This window comes from Rattus norvegicus, chromosome 6, assembly GCF_036323735.1.
Source record: "Rattus norvegicus strain BN/NHsdMcwi chromosome 6, GRCr8, whole genome shotgun sequence".
Classification (NCBI taxonomy): domain Eukaryota; kingdom Metazoa; phylum Chordata; class Mammalia; order Rodentia; family Muridae; genus Rattus; species Rattus norvegicus.
In genome coordinates this window covers 106,987,026-106,999,180 of record NC_086024.1, presented here as the reverse complement: position 1 = coordinate 106,999,180, position 12,155 = coordinate 106,987,026, and the positions used below count along the sequence as shown (strand labels likewise).

At 41.7% G+C, this 12,155-nt stretch overlaps 1 protein-coding gene across 5 annotated transcripts; it reads left to right on the top strand.

Annotated features, from left to right (window-relative positions):
- The first annotated feature begins 2,037 nt into the window (after positions 1 to 2,037).
- Positions 2,038 to 11,486, top strand: LOC103690152 (disintegrin and metalloproteinase domain-containing protein 21-like). 5 transcript variants are annotated; one of them, XM_039113300.2, is made up of 3 exons: positions 2,038 to 2,444; positions 8,971 to 9,117; positions 9,640 to 11,486. In XM_039113300.2, the coding sequence occupies exons 2-3, from the start codon at positions 9,096 to 9,098 to the stop codon at positions 11,265 to 11,267; spliced, it is 1,650 nt and encodes a 549-aa protein (XP_038969228.1). In that variant the 5' UTR covers positions 2,038 to 2,444; positions 8,971 to 9,095; the 3' UTR covers positions 11,268 to 11,486. The 5 variants fall into 5 exon arrangements, with proteins under 5 accessions (XP_038969228.1, XP_038969226.1, XP_008763105.3 ...); XM_039113298.2 differs by adding an exon at positions 7,585 to 7,625 and having other exon boundaries at positions 2,039 to 2,444; positions 8,971 to 11,486; XM_063262679.1 differs by lacking the exon at positions 2,038 to 2,444 and adding an exon at positions 2,493 to 3,567.
- Positions 11,487 to 12,155: the final 669 nt, after the last annotated feature.

Genomic DNA, 12,155 nt, shown 5'->3' with positions numbered 1-12,155 from the left:
TGTTTTCTCCACTTGATTCAAGGTTGGAGGTTGGCTACTTCTGGATCTGGGAAGTGGCTTCTTGTGCTCAGTGCTTTAACTCATCTCTGCACTACTTCTAAGAGGCTAGCCCACTAGGATAAGCCCACTGCTATCATTCGAGTGTAGTTTAAGGGTACATACTAGGGGTGCATTGTGATTAAAGGCTTGGTCTGCACAGCAGTCTATTGGGAGGTGGTGACAACCTCAGGAGATGGGACCTTTAGATAATTAGGACATGATCCTGGACAATAATGTCTTGAGTCCTCACTGGAGGGTTGTTCTAAAAGGAGCAAGCATAGCCCCACCACAGTCACTAGCCCCTGGACCATTCTGTGCTGCAACTTATGCCATGGGCATTGTACACAGAGCAAGTCTTTGTGCACTCTACCTTTTGGACTTTTCAACATTCCAAACGAGGAGCTAAGTAACTTTATTTCATTCCTAAGTAGATTGGGTCAGTTGTTTAATTATAGAGATGACAAGTGAAGAAGGACTAGTGACCCACTCAGGACAATCTTGATTAAACAATGTAATGTTTTTGTTTGGAAGTAAGTTCCAGGTCCCATTGAAGCTCAAGGAAAGACCACACAATGGCAGGTATAGGGGAACTTGGGATTAAGGGAGACATATCCAATCCTGTTGTTTCCCATGTAGACAATTACAGTTACAAATAACGATCTTTTTCTTTCCCCTTAAGCACTGTATCTTATCTTTTTTTCTTCTTCTTCTTAATAAATGATTGGAATACTTAGAACGTGTGAGTAGTACATGCAGTTGTAGTGTTGTCTGATTTTACTGAGACAGTTGAAGTTCCATAATGCTGTATTGTTTAAGTTTTTATGGAACTCATTTATCATCTTAAGAAAGCTCTTTTTTATTTATGGCTTGTTAAATTTATTTTTGTGTGCACATGGTCAGAGTGTGTGCATATGTAGACATTGGTGTACATGCAGGGCTGTGGAGACCAGAGGTGTGTTTTGCCTGTATGTGTGTCTGTACACCATGATGCCCATGGAAGCCAAACGAGGTCATTGGAGTCACCTATGGTTATGAGCTGTCATATCATGTCGGTGCTGGGAATCAAGCCTGTGTCCTCTGGAAGAGTAGCCAGTATTTTTTTTTTTTTTTGGTTCTTCTTTTTCGGAGCTGGGGATTGAACCCAGGGCCTTGCGCTTCCTAGGCAAGCGCTCTACCACTGAGCTAAATCCCCAACCCCAAGTAGCCAGTATTTTTAACAGCTGAGCCATCTCTCCAGCTCCTATACCTAGTTTTAGGAAGCAATCTCTCACTAAACCTAGAGCTCACCAATTCAGCTAGAAGGGCTAGCCGGTATGTTCAGTGAGGACCTATTTCTCCTCCCCAGTGCTGAGATTTAAGGCCCATGCTTCTGTGTCTTACTTTTACATAGGCATTGGATATCAAACCCTGGTCCTCCTCATGCTTGCGTGGCAAGGACTTTACCAACTAAGCCCTGTCCCTAGCCCTTTTATATGTCTTTTGAAACTAGGAAGGAGTCCTGACTTTAAAACTTTCTTGACAACGGGTCTCAATACATAGTGAACACTGGCCTTGAACTTCCTATGTAGTCTAGGTTAGGCTTTGTGATTCTCAGTCTCAGCCACCCAAGGACTAATTCTGTCAAGATGGCTACAACAGTTCCTGAAAACAGACGTTTTCAAGCAAACCAGAATGAATAGTAGAGTCTTTTCCTGAGAAGAAATAGAGAATTGATTTATAATGATTCTAATTTATGATTATCTCATGAGCTCTGGGTCTGCTAGTTAAATTATCAGTGGGTAGTTTCAATGAATAAGAATCTCTTTATGAAAGACAACATCCCAGATTTAGAGTTACTAAATATTTAAACCAATTGTATAGATTCACACCATATCTACATTTCTTGACGATTTATTTTGAATATGTTTTTTCTCAAAACAAGTCTTAAGAGAGACAAAAGCTGTGAGTGGGAGGGCAGTCCAACTTCAGTCACACTAAGTTCTGAAACGAAGTTGTATAGGAACAGTGAGGCCAGAAGAAGATATTCTAGAGTTGGGTGTTCTTTATAGTTTTGATTTTTAAGATAATTTTAGTTCATTGTTGTTGTTGTCGTTGCTGCTGTTGTTGTTGACACGATAGACCAAACCCAGAACATCGGGCTTGCTAGGCAAATACTTTGCCTTCGATCTAAATCCCTAGAGTTATTTATATAGAAGTGAAAGATCCTTGTTGCTAAGCAGCGAAGTCTAGAATTTAGCCATGAGCTAGACAAAGGGGGTAAGGGAAGGGCTCTATTTCTTTGCTCTGTATAATTACAATTGCAAACTTCTGTTTACTGATAAGGATCATGCAAACCATCTGACAACGGGGGCCACGACAACAACTGATTTCTGCTGCTATGTAATTCATCCAGTTTGACTCTCTGTGTAAGTTCTTATCTAGAATGGTCTATTGGATACCGTGAAAATTCTTAATTTTTGCTTTTCTTTCCTTTTGAATATGTGAGTGTCCTAAGCACCGGTAGGAGAGAAAGGATGGGATGATTGTGTTTTGTCTGGAACTAAGGGCATAGCTGGAATGAAGGACTCTAGGGTTTAAAGCCAGGAGAGTTGTGAGCAAATCTAGATGAATTGGTTAATTATCCTAATTGCTGGTTAAAGAGCAGGAAACAGAAGATGAAGATACAGTAGAAACGATGAAAATTGATAGATCTAGTCCTCAGATAGGTCAGAAATACAATATGGAACAGAAGATTAAGGGCAGTGAGGGGAGAGGGCTAGAGAGATGATGGTTCAGCAGGCAGAGGCACTCAGACACAAGCCTGATAACCGAGGACAGATCCCTGATCACACGGACAGGTGGGAGATAACCCACTCCATGAAGTTGTCTTCTGACCTCCGTATTCCTGCTGTGGCCCACAGACTCCATAATAATAATGTTAAAAATCAACCTGGGGAAGGGGCTGGGGATTTAGCTCAGTGGTAGAGCGCTTACCTAGGAAGCACAAGGCCCTGGGTTCGGTCCCCAGCTCCGAAAAAAAGAACCAAAAAAAAAAAAAATCAACCTGGGGGAGACTCACTGCTCCACTGACGCTGCAATGGGGAGGTAGAAGAGGTGAGCCCCATGTGGATTCAGACAGGCTTGCTTATAAAGTGAAAAGCCTGAAAGCCTTTTCCCCTTGATTTTTTTTTTTTTTAATTCAAGAATCACACATTCAACTTGCCTATTCCTGTTTGACACAGGATGTGTGAGACTCAATAGGGACATTTCAGGGATGCCCTCTGGTAGTTCTATTTTCTTTTTTAAGAGATGGACATTGTGACCCATTAAATGGCACAACTCTCTCTAAATGGATCAGCCCAGGGTATATCAACAGGCTTTCAGACTATCTAAATGTTAGATAGACTGTGGTATGCTGGGGTGCTAGAGCAGGGAGAAGAGTATACCTGTCTGGAGGAATTTGGAATGCTGGGAGTTATAGAATAAGTGAAGGAAGATGCTTCTAACAATGTTGAGAACTAAAGGCATCTGCGGCTGAACAACAGTTCGGTGAGATCCTGTCGTCTCCGTAGCTCTCGAGTGGACAGCAGGGAGTCCCCTGCAATGGGTTTTGAACTTATTTTCTTCTTGCTGCCTGCTCTAGAGCTAAGCTACAGGAGGAGGGTTGGTGGGATGTAGCTTCAGGCTTCTCCTCAGCCTTCTCCATAGCATTTTGTCTTTGATTTGCTCTTCCGACTACACGTGCTCATCCTCAACAACTCCCACTCCATAAAAAGGGACCACTTGGCAAGAGAGATACAGAAAACCAATCCGAAAGTGATGATTGGATGCTAATCCAGAGAGCTTCTGAGCTTGTGGGTTTTATAACGTTTTCTTATGTCAGAGATGGTGGTGCACACCTTAAATTTCAGCACTCAGTGGGCAGGCAGAGGTAGACAGATCCCTGAATTCAAGGTCAGCATGGTCTACAGAATGAGTTTGAGAACAGCCAGAGCTACACAGAGAAACCCTGTCCCAAAACAACAACAACAACAACAACAACAACAACAACAACAACAATAACAACAAAAATCGTGTTGTCTTATGTGCTGCTGGTGTCTTGTTGAGTAACAGTCCAGATTTTCAAGGATCCTAGTCAAATGGACCCAGGATCTTTTAGGAATGTCAATGGCAGGACAGTACAGAGAGACAGCCCAGTATTTATGTAGCAAACATAGGTCAGACAAAAACCTTAAATATTTTGCACTCGGACAAAGTGTACTTGGTTAATGATTTAACTCTACTGTGATATCAATGAGCTGAGAACAGATTATCTCCACATGAACTACACGAACGAGAAGACTTAGAACATTAAGGAGTTTTGAATGGTAGGATCTAGGAAAATGAAGCTAAGCAAGGCAGCAGAAGGTTTGGATATATTCTGAATAAATGTCTCTATTCCTTGTTCTTGGGAAGCCACAGGATTCCAATTCAGATTGTACATTCTCTTTAAAACTTTTGATAATCGTGGTGTTTGGGGATTGTTTGTATTAATAGCTGCAATGGAAGAATAAGGAATTTGATGGGCTCTAAGTAGTTTTCCCCCTACAATATGTATTTTAAATGGGTATATTAGTTTCATTTTTTGTCACTATAACATAATACCCAAATAATAAAACTTATAAGAAGAGGTTTATTTTAGGCCAGTGTTTTCTAGGTTCTAGTTCACAGTCAGGTGAGCAGCCTCTGATGGTCAACCCTGATGAGGTAAGAAATGAAAAGCAGAACCAATCCATACTTACCACAAGCAGGGGAGTGGACACTGAGAGAAAGAAGACAAGCCAGGATTCCCATGAGCCAGAGACCTCCCTCTTGCCCCCACCCTTCAGGAGGTTCACAGTGTCTCCCAATGGCACCTCCATATAATCAGGGCTCTAGACACAAACATCTGAACATGTTTAACATAGAAACTGTAGTGCTAGGACATTGAAGATTTTGATACGTAGTGGTGGAAGCACTGGAAACGGTAGCCTAGGCTCAAATGCAACAGGGGACAAAGACAAGAGACTGGGAGAAACCACACTCAACGAGAAGGGGCAAGTACTCAGGTTCTTTCTGAGCTCGATGAGTTGGTATCAGAGGAAGGAAGAGCTGGAATGATTAGAAATATAAATTCCTCAGGATATAAGAAGTGTGTGTGTGTGTGTGTGTGTGTGTGTGTGTGTGTGTGTGTGTGTGTGAGAGAGAGAGAGAGAGAGAGACAGAGAGAGACAGAGAGAGACAGAGAGAGACAGAGACAGAGAGAGACAGAGAGAGACAGAGACAGACTGATTATAGCTATCTATGACTTGAGTAATTAAGAGCTCTTTTGATTTGGGGATGTATGTATCCTTGCTGAGATTAACTATAATGAGAGTAAAATTTTTGGTGAGGAATCATTTTATCTGTCTGGAGCTCATGTCTTTGAAATTTGTGCAAGAGTGGTGGGAAATGTAAAAATTAGCGCAGGCAGATGTAAAATGAATTCTCTGGTATTGACTGGACTGGTAGACGGGCGCCTTGACTCAGAACCATATGGTATATGAAGCATCTGAAGACGGAGGAAGACTGCACAGTAACTCATGTAGCAGCGACTTCTTTTAAAGTTCAAGTTGAATTATGTAGGTGGGGGACTTTCCTTAAAGAGGTTGAGAATGGAGTGTTTCTCTCTTTCTCCTTCTTCTTCCCAACCTCATACAGACCTCCCTGCCTCCTTTTCTCCTTCCCTTTTTTCCTTATTCTCTTCCTCTGTCATCAAAGGAAACAAAAAGATGTATGGAGGTGCAAGAAAAGTTGACTCAGAGTGCTTTCCTTAAGTAGGATGGATTTGGGCTTCAGGGACTGATTGTTATTTGCTGAGGTGTTTTTATTTTCCACATTTCCTTAGGCAAGGTTCATCATGTAAGCATGATTAATGATACAATAAGAAGCCGAGCACACTGGTGCATCCATGTAACCCCATCCCTTGGGAAGGCGGTAGAGGCTGCTAGTTGAATTTAGCCTGCACTACATAGAAAATTCGAGACCAACTTTGGTTACATAACAAGTGTGTGCCTCAAAAACCCCAAACCAAAATGCTATATCCTGGGGCTGGCTCAGTCAGTAAAGCGCTTGCTACTCAAGCATACACACCTAGCTTCATTATTCCTCACTGCCTGTGTAAAATCCAGGCATGGTGGCATGTAGTTGTCATTTCAGTGCTAAAGAGGAAGAGACAGGCGAGGGCTTGCTGAGCAGTCAATCTAGAAGAATCAGTGAGATCCAAGTTCTCAAAGAGTAAGATCCTATCACAAAATGTAAGGTGGAGAACAACATAAGAAGAATCTGGCTTAGTTAGGGTTCCCATTGCTGTGAAGAGACACCATGACCAAGGCAACTTTTTATAAAAGACACCATTTAATTGGGGCTGGCTTACAGTTTCAGAGGTTCAGTCCATTATCATCATGGCAGGAAGCATGGCGGACATAATGCTGGAGAAGGAACTGAGAGTTCTGCATCTTGATCTGAAGGCAGCAGAAGGGACAATGCTCTGCAGGCAGCCAGGAGGGTTTCTTCTGCACTTGGCAGAGCCAGAGCATAGGAGGAGACCTCCAAAATCCACGCCCATGATGACACACTTCCTCCCATAAGGCCCACCTCCTAACAGTGCCACTCATTATTCCTAGCATATCCAAACCACAACACCTAACATAGACATGATGTGCATCTGCTGTACACGTGAAAAAGCAGGCCTCTCTCTCTCTCTCTCTCTCTCTCTCTCTCTCTCTCTCTCTCTCTCTCTCTCGCACACAATTATATCCTTATAAGGAACTTATGTTGGCACATTTATCAACACTAGAGGTGAAATAGAAGTTTTGATCCTGAGTCATGCATAAGATGAAGTACCTAGTTTAAGAAAGCAGACACAAGATTACAAATACAAAAATAAGCATGAAAGTGAACATTTATTTAGTACAGACTATAAATTTGAAAAGTCGAAAGCGCCATAAGAATGAGGGTATTGATCCTCTTGAGTGTTTATATTGATCCGGACTCACCTTTACACTATGTATCCTCAGGCTTATTTACTCGTTTTAGGTAGGGTCTCATGGTGTCATCAAGGCTGGCTTCCAACTCACAAACCTCCCTCTTTAGACTTCATTTACCAGTGTCAGGACTATTGTGACTAGGTTTAATTATTGATTCTCCAGTCTCGTGCTTTATGAAAATTACTTCATTGTACTTTCTACTGGGGGAGCTAAAAGGCATTTCTCATTCTACTGTGATAAATACTTATCCTGTTTCTGATAGTTTAGAAAAAAACTCAGGAACATATTATTGATGCTACATATATATATATATATATATATATACATACATATATATATATTCCCTATGTACTGTCAAATGTCAAAAACCCTTTTATTTGCTTATGGGGTGTATTTGGTGACTTGATTTAAGTTTATTGTGGATCCCCTTCAAGGGTCCTTCTGGGGGTATGCAGTGAGGATCCCTGAAGCATGAACTTTGCTAATCTCAGCTAAGTCTGTTTTTTTTTTTTATTGATAGACATTATGATTATCTGTCTCCTCCTGATTCACACAGGCTTGGTGAGTTTTAGTCTCAGTTGTGTTAGTTGAAACTCTGATGAAGTCTTGAGACTCTTTTCTCAGAGTAATAAGAAAAAAGCACTTTAATTTATTTAAGATTAAACCCTGCGTGCAATCCTAGAGACCTTACAAAGCTTATTTGTGTTCTTACTATAAATTCTGTTACTAAATTGATAATATATATTGATTTCTATATTTTGGTTTCCTCCTAACATCTGGCACCTCATTCTGTGCTTTTTGTATTGTCTAAACATACAAATCATTTTGCTAATGAATAAGAAATGGGGGTTGGAGATTTAGCTCAGTGGTAGACCCCTTGCCTAGCAAGCGCAAGGCCGTGGGTTCGGTCCTCAGCTCTAAAAAAAAATGGACGTGTTGCCAGTGAGACTGCATATCAAGTGCAGAAGTTTTCCATTTTCAAAAGCATATGTTTTTGAAAAAATTGGGATTCTTCCACAGCAGTCCTAAAATACCATATAGCCAGTGCTTGGGGCTTTAAATTGCGTAGTTTCTCATTTTCCTTCTGAGACATTTTTTTTGACATTGCTGTTTTCTACAGGAAACTGATGAGAACATGTTCCTCCTATATCCTTGGGGGAGTTTTACAAATTTTTCCCTCTTCTGAAATTATTATTAAAGTTTAATTCATTTTAAGTAACATTCATTTATAATTGAAGGTGTTCCCCCACATCTGTGGTGGTTCCCTCTACTTTTCCACGGTCCATAGAATTATACTAGGTATTATAGAAGACATTAAGATGAATGAAAGTAGTAAACCTTGTAGGTAAGGACTGTGCAATGCCTTACATCTATATGTGTGTTTATAATATACATATACATACATACATACATACATACATACATACATACATACATACACACCCATTCCTCCAAGGGGAATTCATCAAGGAGACAGCAAAAGCAAATAAAGAACAATCCATGTAAATCCTAAGACTGCTACAAATGTATATACAGAATGCTCTGATTATTTTTCACGTCTCCAATTTTAACTGTCAATGGGACACTATCAATAATTATGTAGACACCCAAACGTAAATTAACACTATGCTGGAAAAGTCAAGATCTAGATACAGTCTACTCTTAGTTTTGCTTTACTTCTTTTTATTATTGATGTTCTCATACCACCAATAAGCTACTTGTATAACTACTTAGCTTTGTGCTTTGACAGTTCCCAGCCCATGTCCAATATTATCTTGTCTACCCTTGTCCCGGAACTCTTCATCCCATCCATTGAAACCAAATCCCAAACCGTGGCCTTCACTGGTCAGTCGGTATTTTCTCACTTTCTTCCTCACCTTATCCGAGACTCTCGTTTTCATTTCAGCATGGCAACTCTGATGCTCCAACTCCACTAGGACACAACCTCGACATGGCAGCAATGTTCCCTGGTCCGCTCCAGGGGAACAGTCAGAAGAGGAGTTTCTCATTCCCTGTGTTCCTCTGCCCTGGATGGATGGCTTCATAATGTTAGGTGCGGATGCTACAGCACTCATGAGAGTCACTCTTTTGCTGCTCTGGTTTAAGGGGTTTCCATCCCCTATTGACCTCTCACAGACTGGGTCCCCTCAATATCTCAGTTCTCCAGAAGTGGTCATCCCTTTGAAGGTGACCAGTGGGGCCAGGGATGCAAAGAATTCAGAGTGGCTCTCCTACAGCCTTGCATTTGGGGGTCGCAGACATGTTGTTCATATGCGAGTCAAGAAGCTGTTGGTTTCTACTCACTTCTCTGTGCTCACCTACACAGAGGAACACGCCCCCCTCAGCGATTACCCCTTTGTCCCTAGTGATTGTTACTACCATGGTTACGTAGAAGGAGCCCCTGAGTCCTTAGTCGCTTTCAGTTCCTGCAGTGGGGGGTTTCAGGGGGTGTTACAAATGAATGGCTTCTCTTATGAAATTGAACCCATCAAGCACTCTAGCACATTTGAACACTTAGTCTATACATTAAATAATAACAAGACACAATTTCCACCTATGATATGTAATTTAACAGAGAAGACACTACCAGACCAACCTTTCGGACTTAAAGAGGAGGAGAAGTCAGCTGTGAAGCAAAATTATAGAAAACTGTGGCCCCACACATGGTTTCTGGAGCTGGCCGTAGTGGTGGACTACAATTTCTTCACTTACTCTCAACAAAACGTGTCAAAGGTGCGAGGAGATGTGGTTCTTGTTGTTAACATGGTAGATTCCATGTACAAGCAGATGGATACATATGTGAATTTGGTTGGCATTGAGATTTGGAATCGAGGAAATCTTCTCCCAATGGAAAACATACAGCAGGTCTTAGAAGATTTTTCTCATTGGAAACAAATCAGTCTTTCTCAGGTACATCATGATGCAGCCCATATTTTCATTAGAAACTCACTTATAAGCGTACTTGGTATAGCCTATGTTGCAGGAATATGTCGTCCTCCTCTTGATTGTGGAGTTGAAAATTTCCAAGGGGACTCCTGGTCTCTTTTTGCCAACACAGTGGCCCATGAGTTGGGCCATACTTTTGGTATGCGGCATGATGAGGAATCCTGTTCTTGTGGGGAAAAGGGTTGTGTCATGAGTTCTTTCAGAGTTCCAGCAGAACGATTCACCAATTGCAGCCATAGTGATTTTATGAAGACCACTTTAAACCAAGGAAGTTGTTTGTACAATCACCCAAGACCAGGGGCAGGCTTTCTAGTGAAGCGCTGTGGGAATGGCATAGTTGAAAGTGAAGAAGAGTGTGACTGTGGATCTATACGGGAATGTGAACAAGATCCCTGTTGTCTTTTTAACTGTACCCTGAAGCCTGGGGCTGCTTGTGCTTTTGGGCTCTGTTGCAAAGACTGCAAATTCATGCTATTGGGGGAACTCTGTAGAGCAAAGATCAATGAATGTGATCTTCCAGAATGGTGCAATGGGACATCTCACCAATGCCCAGAGGACGGATATGTACAAGATGGGGTCCCCTGTGGTGCCAGAGCCTACTGCTACCAAAAGCAGTGTAATGGCCATGACCAACAGTGCAGGGAGGTCTTTGGCAAAGGCGCAAGAAGTGCATCTCATAATTGTTATAAAGAAATCAACTCACAAGGAACCAGGTTCGGCCACTGTGGCACAAATGGCACGGTCTACCTAAAATGTAGCGTGTCAGATGTGCTTTGTGGTAAAATCCAGTGTGAAAATGTGGAAGACATTAGCCATCCCCAGGCTCATTATGCTTGGCAGAACATTTATGCCTCTGGCATCACCTGCTGGAGTACAAGCCATTGTTTGGGGATGGGTGTACCTGATGTTGGTGAAGTCAAAGATGGCACCGCCTGTGGAATAGGAAAGATCTGCGTACGCAAGAAGTGTGTCAGTCTGTCTGCCCTTCCAAACGCCTGCCTTCCTGAGACTTGTAATGGGAAGGGGATCTGTAATAACAGGCATCACTGTCACTGTGACTACGGGTGGTCCCTGCCTTTCTGCCTGCACAGAGGACATGGAGGGAGTATTGACAGTGGCCCAACATCTCCAAAAAGAAGCGTTGATATCAACATCTTGACAATAACTGTTTTATCTGTTCTAACGTGTCTGTTCATAGCGGGGCTTTATAGAACATATTGTTTAATACCTTCTGGTCCCAAAGAGACTAAGTCTTAGTCACCAGGTTAAGAAGACGTATAGCTAATAACCCATGCACTAAGTTTGGCAACAGCAATATCATTGTATGTATGAGTCTGAGCGTATTTCTGAGAGTTTATAGAAAGATGAAAGCATCTTCTTTCCCTTCATCTGTATCAGAAATACAGGCAATTCTTGGTGTGTTCTTGTCTGTTGTTCATTCCCTTAAGCAGCAAATAAAATTTAATTGAGACATGATATCTGAGCCCCCCCCCCCCAACTGCTTGAATTTATTTGGCAAACAAAAGTGAGAAGTATGCTTGCTTGGTAGTACTTTGAAATAATCAATGGACCCAGCTGACCATGGGCTTATAGCACAAAAAGAAAAAAAAAAACCCAAAATCAAAACATGATTCAAGTGTTAGTAATTCACAATATAACCCTAAGATGTGAATGTTCCATGAAGGACCAGGAAACGGAAGGGCAAAGTAGAGAAACCAATAAAAAAAAAAATGGATCAATGAGTGATTCCTGAGATTGTACTGGCTTCTGCTCTTTTGAATGTTTTGAATTTATCTTGCTATAAGGAATAAGATAGTTATCCAGCCATATACTTTTCCAAATGGTAACCATTTGCCACCATATTACTTATTTTTAAAAGTGATTTTCAGGCTGAGGGTGGCACACATCTTTGATCCCAGTTCTCGGGAGGCAGAGGCAGGCTGATCTCCGTGAGTTTAAGGTTAGCCTTATCTATAGAGTGAGACACTGTCATTGTTTTACAGGTAAATGGAAACTGTCAGTTTAAAGAGTCAGTTTGCTGGATTCTTTGTGAAGTTAGGTAGACTCTGTTTGGGAAGCACAAGAGAAGTAGGTTGCTGACCAGGCTTCTCTGAGCCTCTGGAACCATCCTCCGTGTACTTTCTG

Coding starts and splice junctions, on each gene's coding strand:
- LOC103690152 (XM_008764883.4), top strand. CDS start 9,096: ATGGATGGCTTCATAATGTTAGGTGCGGATGCTACAGCACTCATGAGA.